A 16,229-nucleotide genomic window follows, 5' to 3' on the forward strand; every position below is an offset into this window, starting at 1 on the left:
CTCCCGGTGGGGGGGATGGGGGGCATGCGCGCCCTGCCGGGCTCCCAGGTCCCCGCCCAGCTGTTCTCAGGCTGTGCACCCCTCTCTGAGCCTCAGTTTCCCCATCCATAGAGTAGCAAGGGGTGGTCGCGGACGATTTCTGGGCGCCTTGGGTCTGTGCAGCCCTAAACCCGGAGGGGTGGGCGGGGCCTCGGGTCTCCAGACCGCGGCCCCTGGTCCCCGCCCCGGTCCCCGGGGGCGAGGCTGGGAGGCCCCGCCCCCCGCCCACGAGGAAGTGGCTGCGGCGAGGCGAGGGGCCCAGAGCCGGTTCGGCGCGTCGACTGCCCAGAGTCCGCGGCCGGGGCGCCCCGAGGTGAGGGGGCGCGGGGGTAAGGGGGGGCGGGATGCGGGGATGTGAAGGGGCGCAGGAGGGGACGCGTGGAGGTCGGGGGGGCGGTCGGGGAGGGGGGAAGGGGGAGGGGGCGCATGCAGGTGGCGAGTGCGCGGGGGCCGCAGGACCATGATGGTGGGATTAGGGGTCTCGCCTGGAGGTGAGGGGACGAGTGGGCGCAGGTGGCGGGCGGCGCCGAGGGCAGGCGGTGGCCTCCGGGCGAGGGAAACGCGGGGCTCTCGGCGCCCTCGGGGCGCCCCCCAGCCCCGGCCCCCTTCCTGTCCCTCCCCGGCCCCCACCTGCCGACCCTGCCCCGCGGCCGCTGTCCCCCGTTATTTCGGGCCGCGACGGCCCCACGCCCAGTCACTTCCCCCAGCCTCCAGCCTTCCGGGTTCTCCAGCCGGGAAATGAGCTGGCGCCCCTGCCCCGCCCGCCGCGCCACCCCCTCCCCCTCCCCCGCCCGCCTCCCGCCCCGGCCGTCGGAGGGGTCCGGCGACGGCCCTTCTGAGCCCCGGGCGCTGGACCCCGCGGATCCCAGGGGCCCCTCCCTCGCCGGCGGCGCAGAGGAGCAGCCGGGCCGCCCCGCGGGCGGGGACAGCCCTACAGTCACGGCCAGCGTGAGCCTCGGGAGCTGGACACCGGGCTGGAGGCTGTCCCCGGCTCCTCCCGCCTGGCGGGCAGTGCTCCCTGGAGGTTAGAACGCCCATGGCCCTTGAGGTCTCAGGGCCCTGATTAAGAGTGCCAGCGTCTTCCTTCCCCAGCCGCTGACCCTAGTAAGCAACCTCACCCCTCTGGGCCTCAACTTTCCTTATCTGGAAAATGGGGACCTTTCAAGTCATGAGTCTCAAATGTGATAATGTGTGTAAGACACTGGGCAGCGTGCCAGGCACACACAATATCAATGGGGGCTATTAGTATTGTCTCTGTTGTTGTAACGCCTGCTCGCGTTTACCAAAGTGTCTCCCTGGGTGAACCTAAACTCTGGGGTTTGGGGTCAGAATCCCAAACTGTGCCATCTAGGAGCCATGTGACTTTGACCAAATCTTGCCTTTTGTCTGAGTCTCCTTCCTCCTGCACAAAATGAAGGTTGAAAGAAAAATACCAAAAAACTTCTTAGGTTTGCTTTAGGAGGTAAAAGAGAATGTGTGTCAAAGTCCTGGGTAAACCTTTGGCGTTTGCAGCTGTCAGTGAAGTTAGTTCATTACGTGTGTGTTTGTATATAACCCAAGTCTTTTCTAATACTTAAATAGTATCCCAACGTGTTAATGTCACTCTTTACTTTGTCCATATTTGTAGTCATCTGGACTTTTCCACCCTGTCATCATTATAAAGAGGGTTATTATGAATGTGTTTGCTTAAAAAAAAAAAGTCAGTGGCTATTTTCTTAGCGCCAGAATGAATTTATGCAACCAAAGAGTGTTAACCATTTTTAAGTTCCTGTTCATGTGATTCTGTCCCGTTTGTTCCCACCCGACTGTTGAGAGTTATCTCATTGCTCTCCAGAAAGGCTGCTCAAATTAGCAACAAATGAGACTTTCTCCGCAGCCCTGCCCGCATTGAGTTTTATGTGTTTTTGGATTTTGTTTTGTTTGGATTACTTGAGCGGGTGCTTCATGGTGCCTTGTGACTGTTTTCATTTGTGTCTTAACTTGACTTTGCCTCGTTTGTAAGACTTTAAGAGCCAGGCTGGGGAGGAGGGTTGGCTGGTCGCTGTGTGGGTGGCAAGGGCTGCTCCACACACAACAGGAAGTTGAGTAACCGCTTAGCACGCGTGCAAAATGGCTTGCTGGCAGCTCCCTCCAGCCTCTGAGCTGGGTGGGGACTTCCCTGAGTCCTGTAGGGCCGAGATCCTGACTCCAGGCCGCTCCTTCTGGCCTCCCTCATATCCACCCAAGCCTCTGGGTTCAGAGAAGGCTGGCAGAGGTTCTCTGACAGCAAGAACGAACCTACGGCCGGTGCCCCATCCAGTTCCTGCCTTCTCTGGATAGAGACTCGAGGAAAGTGTTGGCCGAGGGCGCCCAGGCGGTGTGGGGACAGCCAGAACCTGAACCCAGCGCTGTAAGGAGCGCTGAGGTCTGAGGCCCTTGGCCTGGCAGCCCGAGGCCACGCCTGGCTGGCTTGGCTGTGGAGGGGAGCTGCATTCTCCCCACATCCAGAGAGGACCCTGGATTGCAGGTTTCCAGGCTTTTCTGATCATTGACCCCATCAGGGAAAAAATGTAAGCACATCCTCCCCAGGAAATATTTACAAGTTGCATATATGTGCTGCTGAAGCAACCAGCATACTCCTTACAGACCATCCCTTAAGACAGATACGGAAAAAAGAATGTGATTCAGTCATTCAACCATGTTCAAAAAATATTTATCAAGTGCCTACTGTGTGCCAGGCCCTCTAATTGGTGGTGGGGATGCATTAGTGAATGAAACAAATATGCCTGCCCCCGTGGAGCTCACGTCCACACTCCAGTACATGGTCAATGGCGCCCCCGATGGAAACCCACACCCCACCTTACAGACAAACCCCCTCCCAGCCGTCATGCTGCCCTCTCTGTGCCCTGGACGCCCAGCCCCAGGCAATCCTGGGTCCATTCATACAAAGCACCCACTGTGTGCCGGATATGGGGGAAGTGCTCCTGGGAGCACAGAGAGATCCTGGCTCCAGACTGGTGGGGGTGGTTTGGAGCCAGCATAGAGTCTGTCAGGGTTTGGCCCCCGCTCCGCCAGCCTCACTCTGTTTCTGGATGATAAGGGGCACAGAGCACTGGTCCCAACACAGTCCTCAGGGCGCCCTCCTCTCTCTTTGTCCTCAGCAGTCAGATAGGCCCATGGTGACAAGTGGGTGGATGTCCCTGAGTCCTCGGCCTCAGCCTACCCTCGTCTCCACCAGGAGCATTGTGTTGTCAACACACTAGGACAAAGCAGCCCTAATGGCATTTTCCTCAGTGGGGTGGCTGGCTGGGGTGGAGGGGGTGGGGACTCGCCCCACCCTTGGTAGGGGAGATGTTTTCCTGGGAGTAAGACAGAGTTGCCCCGGCAGGGTGGCCCAGTGTGAAGGCTGCTTCCTGGGTCTGACCACATGGAACAATCCACTGATTCCAGATCTAGGAGGCTACAGCCCTGAGGCCACAGTGCCCGCAGAAGGATAAGCCACGCCCCTCTCTGCGCTCCCACTTCCTCATTTGTAACGTGGGGGAGGGGAGTCGTCCTCCCTGAGGTCCTGCTGGTTTCAGTTGCTTTGCAGAAGTTAGAAAAAAGTTATGAAAAGGGGGAAATGCATCTTCCTCTCTCCCACCCCCTTCACCCATACCCTCTACCCCCTACCCCCTTTAAGGTGTTGGTTCAATGGACTAGGAAGTATTTCTGTCTGAATTCATGCTAAAGTGTGATTGGCTGATAGCTGTGGTCTGAACTGCCCTCCCTTGCCTGTCCCAGGCGCCTGTGGCCATCTTTACCAGCTGCTACCTCTCCCACTTGAGAACCTTTGGGTTCCAGGAAACAGCAGTCAGGGCTCCCCAAGTCCTCTCAGCTGCGTCGTTTGCTAGTATGGGGGCTGCCGTCCTTGGCAGACCCAACCTCTCCATCTTCACAGCGCAAGTCTGGATCATCAGCTAGCCCGGCTTTTACAGCCTGGCCCGCATGTCTGGACACTCTTACCAAGACCCCGGAAGGGGCAGAGACGCCCGGCAGCATGGCGAGTCTGTGACAGTTGGAGCTGGGACATTGGCTCTGCTGACCAGCTCTGGGCCCGAGTCTAGGGTCCAGGGGCCACCGCCCCCTGGGGCTGCAGCCGCAGGCCTTCTTGCTTCTGGGCCGCCTGGGGCTGAAGGGGTGAGGGTGCTTGGCCTCAGCAGGCATCCGGGGGCCACCAGGAGCCTGGCCAGGGGTGGGAAGTGGGCTTCTGGCTTTGGCGCTGGTCCTGCCCTGTCGGTGACCTGGGAAATGGGGGTGGACAGAGGTCACACAGGCCTGGCTCTCCCCCTCCTGAGTCCTGTTGTCTGAGGGGTGGCCAGCAATGACCCCCTGCCCCAGCCAGCTGGACATGGGTGCTGGTGCTGCCCAGCCCAGATGCCGGAAGCGCTTGGGGCAACCCCATCAGGCCTGCTGACCGGCCGGCTCTGCAGCACCATCTCTGGGCCTTTGCCACCTCCCACAGGGGCCTGTAAGGGGTGGGGGCTGTGGCGGCAGGGAACTGTGTGCTGTGTGATCACGTGAAGCTGAACACGCCTGCATGTGGAGCGGTGTGCTTATGTGTGTGAGGCTGAACACCCCTGAGTGTGTGGGAGCAGTGTGCTGGGTGTGCGTGCAAGGCTGAACACGCATGAGCTGCAGGAGCAGTGTGCTTGTGTGTGTGCAAGGCTGAATATGCCTGAGTGTGTGGGAGCAGCATACTTGTGTGTATGCGCGCGTGTGTGCCCTGTGCTGCCCCGGAGCTTTCCAGGCCTTCCTGCTGTGAAATGCAAGCAGGCAGTGTGGACCTGGAGTGAGCTGGGTGGGCAGGATGCCAGGTCCAGTGGGATTTGGGGTGCAACCTTGAGTGGGTGGTCCCTGAACCCCGGATTCTCCTGTGTGACAGGCTGTGCTACAGCTCATGCCCGCCTCGCGCCTGGGCCCAGACTCAATGCTGTTCCTCCCAGAGAGGGCTTGGTGGAGCCCCACTGGGGGAGGGGAGAGCCCCCGGGATTCTAGTGGGGCCCCAGCTGGCTGTGCGGGTGAGCTCACTTGAGCGGGAGCCCTTCTGGGGGTCTCCCACTGGCTGCCTGGGGCATCTGGGGCTCAGGCCACAGTGAGGGGCAGCCTGCCAGCAGCCTGGTCCGCAGGATGCACCTGCCAGGCCAGTGGGGGTGGCCACCAGGTGCCTGGTGCCACTCACCTGGGGGCTGTGTGACCCTGAACAGGTGGCTTCCCCTCGCTGAGCCGCAGTCTCCATGTCTGTCATCCGGGACTGTGGCATCTGAGCACTGAAGTCAGGAATCCATAGAGTGGTGAGAGCTGGCAAGTAGGGAGCGTTCTGGAAATGTTCGGTGGTGGTATTCTTTTTAAAAATTTTTTAATAAAGAACTTTGCTGGGCACTAACAGCGATAAATGACATGTTCATGAAATACTTCTTGAGCACCTCCCACCGAAGCCTTGAGGCCTCGGGGACAGGACTGTGAACAAGGTGGTCGGCGGTGTCCGTCTCCATCAAGCCTGTTGTAGTCCCGTGGGGGAGGTGGACAGCAGGCACAGTCCATGAGTCCAGGGTCCCGTATGCTCAGGAACGATCGTCTGCGGAGAAAATGAAATGGGGACAGGGCAGGGCCGGCACGGGGGAGGTGGCCACAGTTTCCCATCGGTGGGGCTGGCTTGGAGGCCAGACTGGAATGGCAGCAGGGAGGGCAGGAACCGCATGGGCATCTGGGGGAAGAGCTTCGAAGGCCGAGGGAACAGCCAGTGCGAAGGTCTGAGGCCTGTGTGCCCCAGCATCAGCCCCCGGTCTAGCTGGGGAGGCTGTCCCCTGAACAGATGCTGTCCCATCCATGGTGGACTAAGAGTGGCTCTTTCCTGAACACCTACTATCTGCCGGGCGTGGCGGATCGTCTTATTCACCCTCTTAACGCTTCTGGGGGCAGGATTCCTGTTCCCATTTTGCACATGTGGAAACTGAGGTTCAGAGAGGGCAAGCGATGTGCTTGGGGTCACACAGCTGGCGAGCAGTGCTGCTGGGCCCCACACCCAGGCCCTGCGACTCTGGGAGAGAAGGGGTTTGAGGAAGTGACGGTCAGTTTGGGTCTTTCCCGGTGAGCAGGATTTTGCCGAATAGAACCGGGGTGGGCATTCGGGAGAAGGGCACGCAGGCATGAAATGTGGACAGAGCTGGCCTTGACATCAGGCTGCCTTTTCTGCAGACAGAACAGCATGTGCGAAGGCCAGGAGGCAAGGTGTGCCCCAGGCACAAAGGCTGGCGGAGGGCAGCAAGCTTGGCAGGAAGAACAGGCAGGGGGCCACCAGCAGGGTCGGCACAGCCAGGGAGGAAGGGGGTGGCCTGAGATGGGTGTTGCTGGGAGGAGCAGCCTGTCCCGGGCATGGGGCCGAAATGAGCAGAGCTGAGTCAGGAGGGGCGAGGGCAAGGGGAGGCTGCCCATGACGCGCCCCCCCCACCCCCAACCCGGTCACTCCTCAGGCCCAGGGGGCTCAGCGGCAGGGGAGGAGGCTGGCGACATGCAGGCAGGGGCTGAGCTGGGACATGGGGAGGGGAGGGTAAGTTGCTGCTCGATCCCAGGGCTGCACCGATCCCAGGGCTGCACCCTGCACCGTCAGTGTGGGCCCAGCCCCGCTCCTCCCAGCGTCTGGCTGCTCTCCGTGTACCTCCGTCATCCCCACGGCCCAGCCACCTTGGGCCCTGGACACCCCACCAGCCACTCAGGTCCCAGCCACAGGAGCATCAGATGGGTTTTCTGGAGCAGACTGGGACGTCTGTCTATCCGTCCGCCTGAAGTCCCCGCGCCCCCACCTGAGCGTGAGGGAAGACCAGGGCTCTGGGCGTGGAGCGCTGGGCGCCGCGCTCGGTTTATGAGATTGTTTCATTCATCCTCACCCCGTCCTTCTCGGGGAGCTTCGCCTGGGAGGAAACTGAGGCACAGACGATGAGCGATGGCCTGTCTGGCGCAGGCTCAGCACACCCCACTCACGATAGCACCCCCCACCCATCCCTTGTCTCTTCTCCGGAGCCTCAGAGACATCCCATGAGAGGTGCTGTTTTTTGAGGAGGGAAACTGAGGCCCCAGGAGGGAAGCAACATGCCAGGCCAGGGTCAGGAGGCCTCCCCGAGCTCGGCTGGGGCCTGGTCTGGGGCAGGGGCAGGGGCAGGGCTGACTCGGGTCCCCTCCCTGTCCTGGGCACAGGAGCCGAGCGGCCATGGCCTACCACAGCTTCCTGGTGGAGCCCATCAGCTGCCACGCCTGGAACAAGGACCGCACACGTGAGTGCTGCCCCCTGGAGCATTTGTGGGTGCCCACCCCTTGTCCCCCGGAGCACATGGGTGCTAAGCAGCAGGCGCCCTGACTGTGGGCTCAGTGCGGGCTCCTGATCCCCTTCACCGTGGTCCTGAGTTTGAGGAGGAAGTGGAGCCAGGTGGGGTGGTGGGGGAGGTGTGGTGGAGGTGGGAGGGCAGCCCGCATGGCCCTAGCCCCAGGGGGTGTGACAGCCAGGCCTGCCCTCTAGGACCCACAGGTGGGGGAGGCTCAGGGGCCGAGAAATGATGATGCACCTGCCATGGCAGGTAGTGAAAGGAGCTGGGAAGAGGGAGGCAGGGCGAGGGGAAGCGATGGGGGCAGAGGCGCCAGTTAGGAAAGCCAGGGCGAGCCCTCGGAGGAGGTGACATTTGCACAGACTTGAAGGAGGCCAGGGAGGGGCGGGCGCAGAGGCCCTGAGGCGGGAGGGCCCGGTGTCATCAGGAGCAGCAAGGAGCCCGTGGCTGGAGCTGGGAGCAGAGGGCAGTAGCAGGGGACGGGGAGAGCTCCCAGAGGTCATGAGGCTGCTCTGGGGGTGTCCGGGGTGGTGGGTGCAGGCAAGGGGTGGCCAGTCCCTGAGGAGGTGTCACCAGAGGCCCAGCACAGGGCTCTTGTGAGGCAGAGGAGGAGCCCCAGTCATGAAGACTGAGGCGTTGCCTGGGTGGCCTGGGAAGCGGGGACCTGGCACCCACGCCGCCTCTCACTCCCCACTCCCTGCCTGTCTCTCCCGCAGAGATTGCCATCTGCCCCAACAACCACGAGGTGCACATCTATGAGAAGAGCGGGGCCAAATGGGTCAAGGTGCACGAGCTCAAGGAGCACAACGGGCAGGTGACAGGTGGGTCAGGCTGGCTGGGATCACCCTCCTGAGGGGAGGCAGGGGCACAGGGCAGGGCCAGCCAGGGCCATCGACTCACTCACTGTGTCAAGCAGGATAGTTTGGCTTGCAAGTAACACAACCCTGAGTCAAACTGGCTTAAGTTATAAAGGGATTATGTTGGTTCATGTTACTAAAAAACTCAGAAGTTTGTGGACTTCAGGAAAGGCTTGATCCAACAGCTCAGCATTACCAAGGACCCATTTCTTTTCTGTCTCTCGGCTTGGCCTTCCAGCATGTTTGGAGATAGTGTGGAGAGCTGTTACACCCCCACTAGGTCTAGTAGCACCCCCTGGAGCAGCTTTCATCTAGGTTATGGCCTCTGAGCCCCTCCTACAGGGACACTATAGAGCCACCTCTGCTTGGATGGCTTCAGTTTAGTGTCCGCTCTCCACCCACAGGCATCGACTGGGCCCCCGAGAGTAACCGCATCGTGACCTGCGGCACAGACCGCAACGCCTACGTGTGGACGCTGAAGGGTCACACATGGAAGCCCACGCTTGTCATCCTGCGGATCAACCGGGCCGCTCGCTGCGTGCGCTGGGCCCCCAATGAGAACAAGTTCGCTGTGGGCAGCGGCTCCCGGGTCATCTCCATCTGCTACTTCGAGCAGGAAAATGACTGGTGGGTGCCTGGGCAGGACCAGAGTGGGCTGGGAGGGGCCCAGGGCTGCAGACCAACAGGTGGTGGGTGGTGTCCCAGAAAGCACTAGACGGGGTGTCGGGACCCCTGTTCATGTGACCCTGGGGAAGCGGATCCTCTCTGGACGTCGTGGGTGAGGCGAGGGTCCTTGCACAGCCCCGTCTCAGTAATAAGCGCGCAGACCACCCTGCACACATGTTGGCATTGGCTCCCCCCAGGACCCTGGCCTGGGCGTCTATTGTCACCCCCTCTTCACAGATGAACAAAGTAAGGCCCTGAGTCAGTCACTTGCCCAAGGAGCCCAGCCTGTCTCACCCCTAGGCCCCCTCGCCAGCCCTCAGCCACGTCATAATCTCCCCTGAAGGCAGAGGCCAGGCAGGACTCAGGCTGGAGTCTGGGAGACTCGGTGGGGGCCCACCTGTCTGTCCGTCTCTCCCACCAACCGTCTGACTCTGTGTCCAGGTGGGTGTGCAAACACATCAAGAAGCCCATTCGCTCCACCGTCCTCAGCCTCGACTGGCACCCCAACAACGTGCTCCTGGCCGCCGGCTCCTGCGACTTCAAGTGCCGGTGAGAGGGCGGGACCCTGGCATCCACACCGGAGCAGGGACTGGAGGGTACCGGGAAGTCCTGTCCTGGGAGCCCCAAATTCGTCTTCCAGGCCAGCTCCAGCTCTGCTGCCAACGGGGTGTCCTCAGTGAGAATCTGTGAGGTTTTTCTCTTTGGAGGCTCATCATTGGGTCCTGTCTCCAGCCCCTGGAGAGGCTTAGCAGGACGCATCCCTTGCCGCCTCTTAATGTCAGCAAGGTTTCTTTCCTAGGCCCTCCTCTCCTGCCTCATTACAACTCCCCACCCCTTTAGTTTCCTGGCTTCTATCTGAAGCAAAATGAGTGGGTGTACTTTTTCATACTAAGGTGTGAATGACTGATAAGTTGGGGACCAACTCTGCCTCATTATCTTAAGGCCTGGGATGTAGAGTCTCCAGTTGTTGGCTGTGTCTTCTGGGCCAGCACCCTCGAGTATCCCAAGGCCTGGGATTCTGAATCTCCACCATGGAAACGAGGCTGCAGCAGGTCCAGAGGCCCCACTGGAGCCCAGGGCCTGGAGAGGATGATGTCCTGATGAGGCTTTGTTGATGGGTAGGAGCTGGCTGGCCTCCTGGCCCCGCTCCATTGCATCAAGAGGGCACTGAGGCTCAGCCTTGTCCGAGCCTGAAGGCACAGGTCGTGCCAAGCCGGCTGTGGTCCCCACGAGCTCCTAGCCTGGTGCTCTGACCTCACCAGGCCGGTTTGGGAGAGAGAGTCCCTTCTCAGGCCCCTCCCAGACCCCTGGTCACCCTTTTTTTTTGGCCTCTCCTGGCAGGATCTTCTCAGCCTACATCAAGGAGGTGGAAGAGCGGCCGGCCCCCACCCCATGGGGCTCCAAGATGCCCTTTGGGGAGCTGATGTTCGAGTCCAGCAGTAGCTGCGGCTGGGTGCACGGCGTCTGCTTTTCAGCCAGCGGCAGCCGCGTGGCCTGGGTCAGCCATGACAGCACCGTGTGCCTGGCCGATGCTGAGAAGAAGATGGCGTGAGTACAGGCCACCTGAGTAGGGGGCAATCAAGGCACAGAGCAGTGGGGGCTGGCGTGGCTGACGTCTCTCTCTCCCTCAGTGTTGCGACTCTGGCCTCTGAAACGCTGCCGCTGCTGGCCCTGACCTTCATTACAGACAACAGTCTGGTGGCAGCGGTAAGGAGGGAGCGAGGAGGGGAGCAATGGCCAGTTAGCACAGGTCTCCCAGAGCCCCGAGGTGCCCAGGCAGCTCCCCACTTGTCCCCGTCTCTCCCTTCCTTCCTGCCATCCATCCATGTATCAGTATCGGTCGGAACAGTCTGGCAGTAACGAAAAAAATCCCCAGCTGCTGTGGCTTGACTAGTAAATATTTATTTCTCGCTCACTTTATATGTCCAGCGTGGGTGTTGTGGGGGGCTCTGCTCACTGCTGTGGGGGGCCAGAGAGTGGAGAATCCTGCCCTGGATCCTCGCGTTTCTGCTTTCATTTTACTGGCCAGTACAAATGACACCGCCACTCCTAACTCAGAGGTGGCTGTGTGTGATGCAGTTCTACCACGTGTCCAGAAGGGCACGACTCTCCCTCCCCCCTCCGGCCCATCTATCTGTCCAGGCCCTTTTCATCCCTCGGCAAACATAATGGGGGGTCTCAGAGGGGGATAAGGCCCGCTTCGCCTAGAGAAGCTTCCAGCTGTGGGGTCTCTCCGGGAGCAGGTGTAACCGGCTGGGCAGGACAGAAGGCCCTGGGCTCCCAGGGGAGGCCCGGATAAGCTTTCCCAATCAGACGCGAGCCTTGCTGGGGGAGGGGCCGCCCCTAGATGCTCAGCCCCACCATCTGGTCCCTGTCGAATACACCTGGGGACGGCGGCATTGGCTTCTCGGTAGCTCCACCCAGGTCCCGCATCTGGCCCCCGTGGCCCCAGACTCGTGGCCAGACGCCCCTCGGTGTTGCGCTTTGCCTCCGGCCTCAGTTTTCCCCGTGTGCAAATGGGGACGCTGCGCCTGCCCTCGGCCGGCGCTCCAATGGCACCCCGCCCCGTCGCAGGGCCACGACTGCTTCCCGGTGCTGTTTACCTACGACGGCGCCGCGGGGACGCTGAGCTTCGGGGGGCGGCTGGACGTGCCCAAGCAGAACTCGCAGCGCGGCTTGACGGCCCGCGAGCGCTTCCAGAACCTCGACAGGAAGGCGAGCTCGGAGGGCGGCGCGGCCACGGGCGCCGGTCTGGACTCGCTGCACAAGAACAGCGTCAGGTGAGGGCGGGGCCGGGGTGGGGCCAGGCGGTGGGCGGGGCCAGGAGGGGCGTGGCCGGCCTGGACTCGCTGCGCAAGAGCAACGTCGGGTGAGGGCGGGGCCAGATGGCGGGCGGGGCCGGGCGGTGGGCGGGGCCAGGAGGGCGGGGCGGGCCTGGACGGCACAACAGCGTCAGGTGAGGGCGGGGCCAGGCGGTGGGCGGGGACAGGAGGGGCGTGGCCGGCAGGAAGGCGAGCTCGGAGGGCGGCGCGGCCGCAGGCGCCGGCCTGGACTCGCTGCGCAAGAACAGCGTCAGGTGGGGGCGGGGCCAGCTCAACTCTCCCCCCCTCCCCAGCGTCGAAGAGCCGGCCCTGATTTAGGAAACCGGTCGATCTCTCTAGGTTGCACAAAAATAGCACCAGGCGCGGGCAGAGCGGTCCATCTCGCTCTGCATTTTTAGGACATGGCTGTAGGGGTGGGGCCTGCGGTTCTCTGGGCCGCCAGGCAGTGACCAGCCAGCTTCTTATGGGCGGCGCCGTAGCTGAAGCCGGCCTAGTGTCTAGAACCTGGAGGGTAGGCGCGAAACTGAGGGTCCCGCTGCAACCTCCTTTCGGAAGTGCGGTGGGAGGAGGGAGCGAGAGTCCTTCCAAAACTCCCCAATCCTGCCAGCTACAGGTGTCCACCCTCGCGGCGAATCAGAGGGCAAAGTGTGGCAAGACTTTGCAACCGAGCCCCTCGGCCGCTTAAACCCTCCTGTGGCTGCCTGGTCCAATGTCTTCAGACTAAACACCTTTCCGCGGCTTTCGAGGCTCTTCAGAACTAGGCCTGCGTCCTTCCAGTCTCATGTTTTTCTTCTTTTTTCCCGTCCTGCCACAATACCGTCACTCTGCCCACTCCCCAGACACATATCCTCACGCCCTGCCCAGGCCTTTGTGTACCGTATTCCATCTGCCTGGTCTGCCTTTTGCACCTCGCACATTACTGTTCGTCCCTAACGCAGATTTGTGAGCCCCATTCTTTGTCATCCTTTGTCACGCCCGCTCCCAAGCTGTCCCTGCATGGGCACACCCCATCTCAGCACTTCTCATGAGAGTTGGCTCCCCCAGAAGTTTGGGACCTCCTGGAGGGCAGGGTGGGCCTGAGTCCCACATGGGCACAGGCTGGGATCCGGAAAGCCCTCATCCTCTTTGCAGCCAGATCTCGGTGCTCAGCGGGGGAAAGGCCAAGTGCTCGCAGTTCTGCACTACGGGCATGGACGGCGGCATGAGCATCTGGGATGTGAAGGTGAGGCTTGCCCCACCCCGACTACTGCCAGGCCCCCAGATGCCCCATCCCTCATTCCTGGGAGAGAAAGGCACTGTGTGGGGATGGGGGCGGGGCAGACCCTTGACATCTGGGCCTCGGCACCCTCTGGGGCACCACCCTTTAGGGCTGGGATTCAAACCCAGGTCTGTGTGACCCCAAAGCCCAGGTCCTCTGACCTGTGCTAGGCTGGGGGCTGGGGTGGGTGTGGGCCAGGTCCCTGCAGAGGGGCTGTCTGCAGCACAGCTGAGAAGCAGCCTGTCTGTTCTGCTTGTCTCCTTCCAGAGCTTGGAATCAGCCTTGAAGGACCTCAAGATCAAATGACCTGCCAGGATTATGTGGCCCTCATCCCAGCTGCTGGGGGAAGGGGTGAGGGAGGCTACGGTCGCTTTGCTGAATGTTTCTAGGGTACCAGTTTGGGGCGCCACAGGAGCTGCTCCCTCAGGAGGGGAGGGGAAGGGGTGGGAAGCTTTTCTTACCTGTTGAAGGAACACGTGCCTTTTTCTTAAAGAAATGCTTTCGTTTCTTGTAAAAATTATCCCCAAAGCACTCTGCTGGTCATGAACTGCTTCAAAACTGGAGGTAATAAAAATGCAATTGTAGAAATGCTCGCCTGTGTCTGGGAGGAGTGATTGGTTTTCGCATAGTCATAGGTGGCTTAGTTTTGCTTGCCAGCAAGATCGACCCTTAAACCCAAGGGCCTTCCCCGCTAGTCCACCTGGGGGCTGCCAGGACCGGGTGTCTTTTCTGTCATTCCTTCAGTTGTCAGATTCCTAGACAAGTGCTTGCGTATTCCAGGCTGGTTCTATGTTTGCGGTTGGTCTCTGGTAAACGCTTACCGTTTTTTAGGACGATTGTTTTCATTCCTGTTTTATTCAGAGGGTATTTCTGATCGTTTAGTCACCTGCTTTTTAGATACCTATTTACAGAGTCATGGTTTTTCTCTTCCAGTCTAACTAGGTAATGAATGACACCAACACGTCTCCTAATTGTGAATTCTCCCACATCTGCAGGACAAAAGGTATCTAAAGTTGCCTTCTCCCCCATTGTTCCAGGGCCTGTGGCTCACAGGAGCCTCCTCTGTTGGAAGAGACCCTATCGATTCTCTTTAAAATCACAATGCGGGAGAAATTCTAAGACCCCAGGAGACAGGCCACACAGCTCTTCCTGTTCACTAGAGGCAGTGTCAGGGTCATCCCCGTCTGTGCCAGCCCTCTGCAAAGTGAGGGCCTGGGATGGCTCCCCGGGGTTCTGGTCCCGGAACTGATTTCCATCTCTTCCTGCAAGACTGGGGCCTGTCCTGGTTCCTGGCTAACCTCAGGGCTGAAAACGTGGCCCCAGAATGTCCAACCAGCATTCTTCCCCTTCTCTGAGCCCCCGAGGAACAGGTTTTCCCCTGCTGTTGGAGAAATATGAGCCCCAAGCATGCGCGCGTTTGCATGCAGGGGGCCTCAAAGACGGCAACTGTCCTCCTTCATTAGACTTGAGTCTTGGCTTAAAATTGACAGGCTCAGTCTTCTGCTTCCCACGAGGGAAAGGTATTACGTGGGACTGTTGGGGTGGGGCTGGGCTTCTCCAAGGGTGGCCGAGGCTCCTGTGACAGGTGGGAAGTCCCATCAGGAAAGGGGGGGACCCTGGCCCCTGCTCCATGTTGCACGCATCCCCTAGTGGGTGCTGGGACCACTGGCTGGGCTCGCTGGGCCTGCCCTGTGCCAGGCCCTGCTGGATGTCGAGACAGTTGAGGGGGCACAGTTGCTGCCTTTGAGAAGCTCACAGTCTGGTGGGGGAGATGACAACCCAGTGTCTCAAGGAGGGGTTGGCACCCACGGAGGGTTCCAGGAAATAGCTTGCACAAAGGGCTGTGGGCAAGAGTCTGGCACCTTCTAAGAGCTGTAGGACTGATGGAGTGCAGGACAGGGATGAGGTGGAAGGCGAGGCTGGGAAGGTCCCCAGGGACCAGTTCCTGGAGGCCCTTGGCATCATGGGCAGTCAGGCCACTAAAGCTGGAGAGACACATGGCTAGGTTTGCATCCAGAGGCCAGATTGGAGGCCCGCGAGGAGAGTGCTGGTTGTGCGGGTGTGACATGGACCAGGGCAGTGGGGGTGGAAACAGCACGGGCCCTGGGGACTGACAGGATGAGGGGACGAGCGCCAGGGAGGAACCGGGATGTCTTGGGCGACTTGGGTGAATGGTAGAAGACACAGTTGGTGGAGTCCTAACACACCAGTCAGTGTGTCCTCCCTTGGGAAGGAGGCCTTGTCATCCCCATTTTAAAGAAAACCGAATGCCAGAGAAAGAAGTTACCTCCCCAGAGTCTCACAGACAAAAACAGGCAGAGCCAGGATCCAAGCTCAGGTGGGACAACCAACCTCCACTGGAGGGGCATCTGCTGAAAGACTCGCTGTGAGCCCGGGGCTCTGCCTGGGCCAGCAGGGAAACGCTTTGAGGAGCTCTTGTCAGCACACCACCCAGGTAGGCAGGTGACATCTGCAGACCCACTCAGAGGCCTGCAGGCACCAAGGAAGTCCTTGCCTCTGGCCTCGCCCCAAGGTCAGACAAGAGCAGGGCTGTCCTGGGCACAGAGAGAGGCTTGCTGGCTGGGGCCAAACACAGCCCCTGCACGCCGGCCCTTCATGTGGACCGAATACTTCCAGCACGTGTGTTACAAGACCCCTCATTAAGGCTGGTGTGGCCCCAGTTCTGCTGGCTGGCAGCACCCGGAGCCAACAACAGGCCGCTTTGTCAGCCAACCTTCGCCTTCCTCGTCTTATCAGAGAACTTCGTTTCTGTGACACAGACCTGAGTCTGGGCAGCAGCGGCTGCACGACCTCCTCCAGGGACCTCCAGGCTTGGCAAAACCTTTGAGGTAACTCCTGCTTCAGGGACAGGGTCAGAGGGGTCTTCCGCAGGCCAGGGTGACCTGCAGATGCTGGCAGCTGTGGTACCCCTCCCTCCTGGGGCTGTTGATCTCCAACATGTCAAGCCCAGGGGGTGTGGAAGAGGTCACTGGGAGTCAGGGGCTTGATTCCGTCTCTGCCGCTAAATCTGTCTGACTTCAGGCCAAACCCCCTGCTTGGTGCTATCGATACTGACCTCTCACGACTGTGTGCAAAGGATGCTGCTGTCGTGAGATGGAGCGCCCCTCACGCTGGGGCGCAGGGGCCGGACAGGCACTCTGGTTGCCCTTCACTGGGCCTGAGTCTGCAGGCAGCCCACACGATGGCGCTAAGCCTCAGTTCCCCCACCATACAGGGTGGTAAGGACTGG

At 60.5% G+C, this 16,229-nt stretch overlaps 1 protein-coding gene across 1 annotated transcript; it reads left to right on the forward strand.

Moving 5' to 3' along the window:
* Positions 1 to 211: 211 nt before the first annotated feature.
* On the forward strand, positions 212 to 13,571 carry ARPC1B (actin related protein 2/3 complex subunit 1B). Its single transcript, XM_046665910.1, has 10 exons — positions 212 to 352; positions 7,252 to 7,328; positions 8,093 to 8,197; positions 8,638 to 8,860; positions 9,341 to 9,448; positions 10,241 to 10,447; positions 10,531 to 10,606; positions 11,474 to 11,679; positions 12,853 to 12,943; positions 13,247 to 13,571. The coding sequence occupies exons 2-10, from the start codon at positions 7,265 to 7,267 to the stop codon at positions 13,283 to 13,285; spliced, it is 1,119 nt and encodes a 372-aa protein (XP_046521866.1). The 5' UTR covers positions 212 to 352; positions 7,252 to 7,264; the 3' UTR covers positions 13,286 to 13,571.
* Positions 13,572 to 16,229: the final 2,658 nt, after the last annotated feature.

Source organism: Equus quagga, chromosome 7 (genome assembly GCF_021613505.1).
Source record: "Equus quagga isolate Etosha38 chromosome 7, UCLA_HA_Equagga_1.0, whole genome shotgun sequence".
NCBI classification, from domain to species: Eukaryota; Metazoa; Chordata; class Mammalia; order Perissodactyla; family Equidae; genus Equus; species Equus quagga.

What these genes read in the sequence shown, in the direction of transcription:
- ARPC1B (XM_046665910.1), top strand. Translation starts at nt 7,265, where the DNA reads ATGGCCTACCACAGCTTCCTGGTGGAGCCCATCAGCTGCCACGCCTGG. An exon ending in TTCGAGCAGGAAAATGACTG is followed by an intron (nt 8,861 to 9,340) that starts GTGGGTGCCTGG and finishes CTCTGTGTCCAG; the next exon opens with GTGGGTGTGCAAACACATCA. An exon ending in ACAACAGTCTGGTGGCAGCG is followed by an intron (nt 10,607 to 11,473) that starts GTAAGGAGGGAG and finishes GCCCCGTCGCAG; the next exon opens with GGCCACGACTGCTTCCCGGT.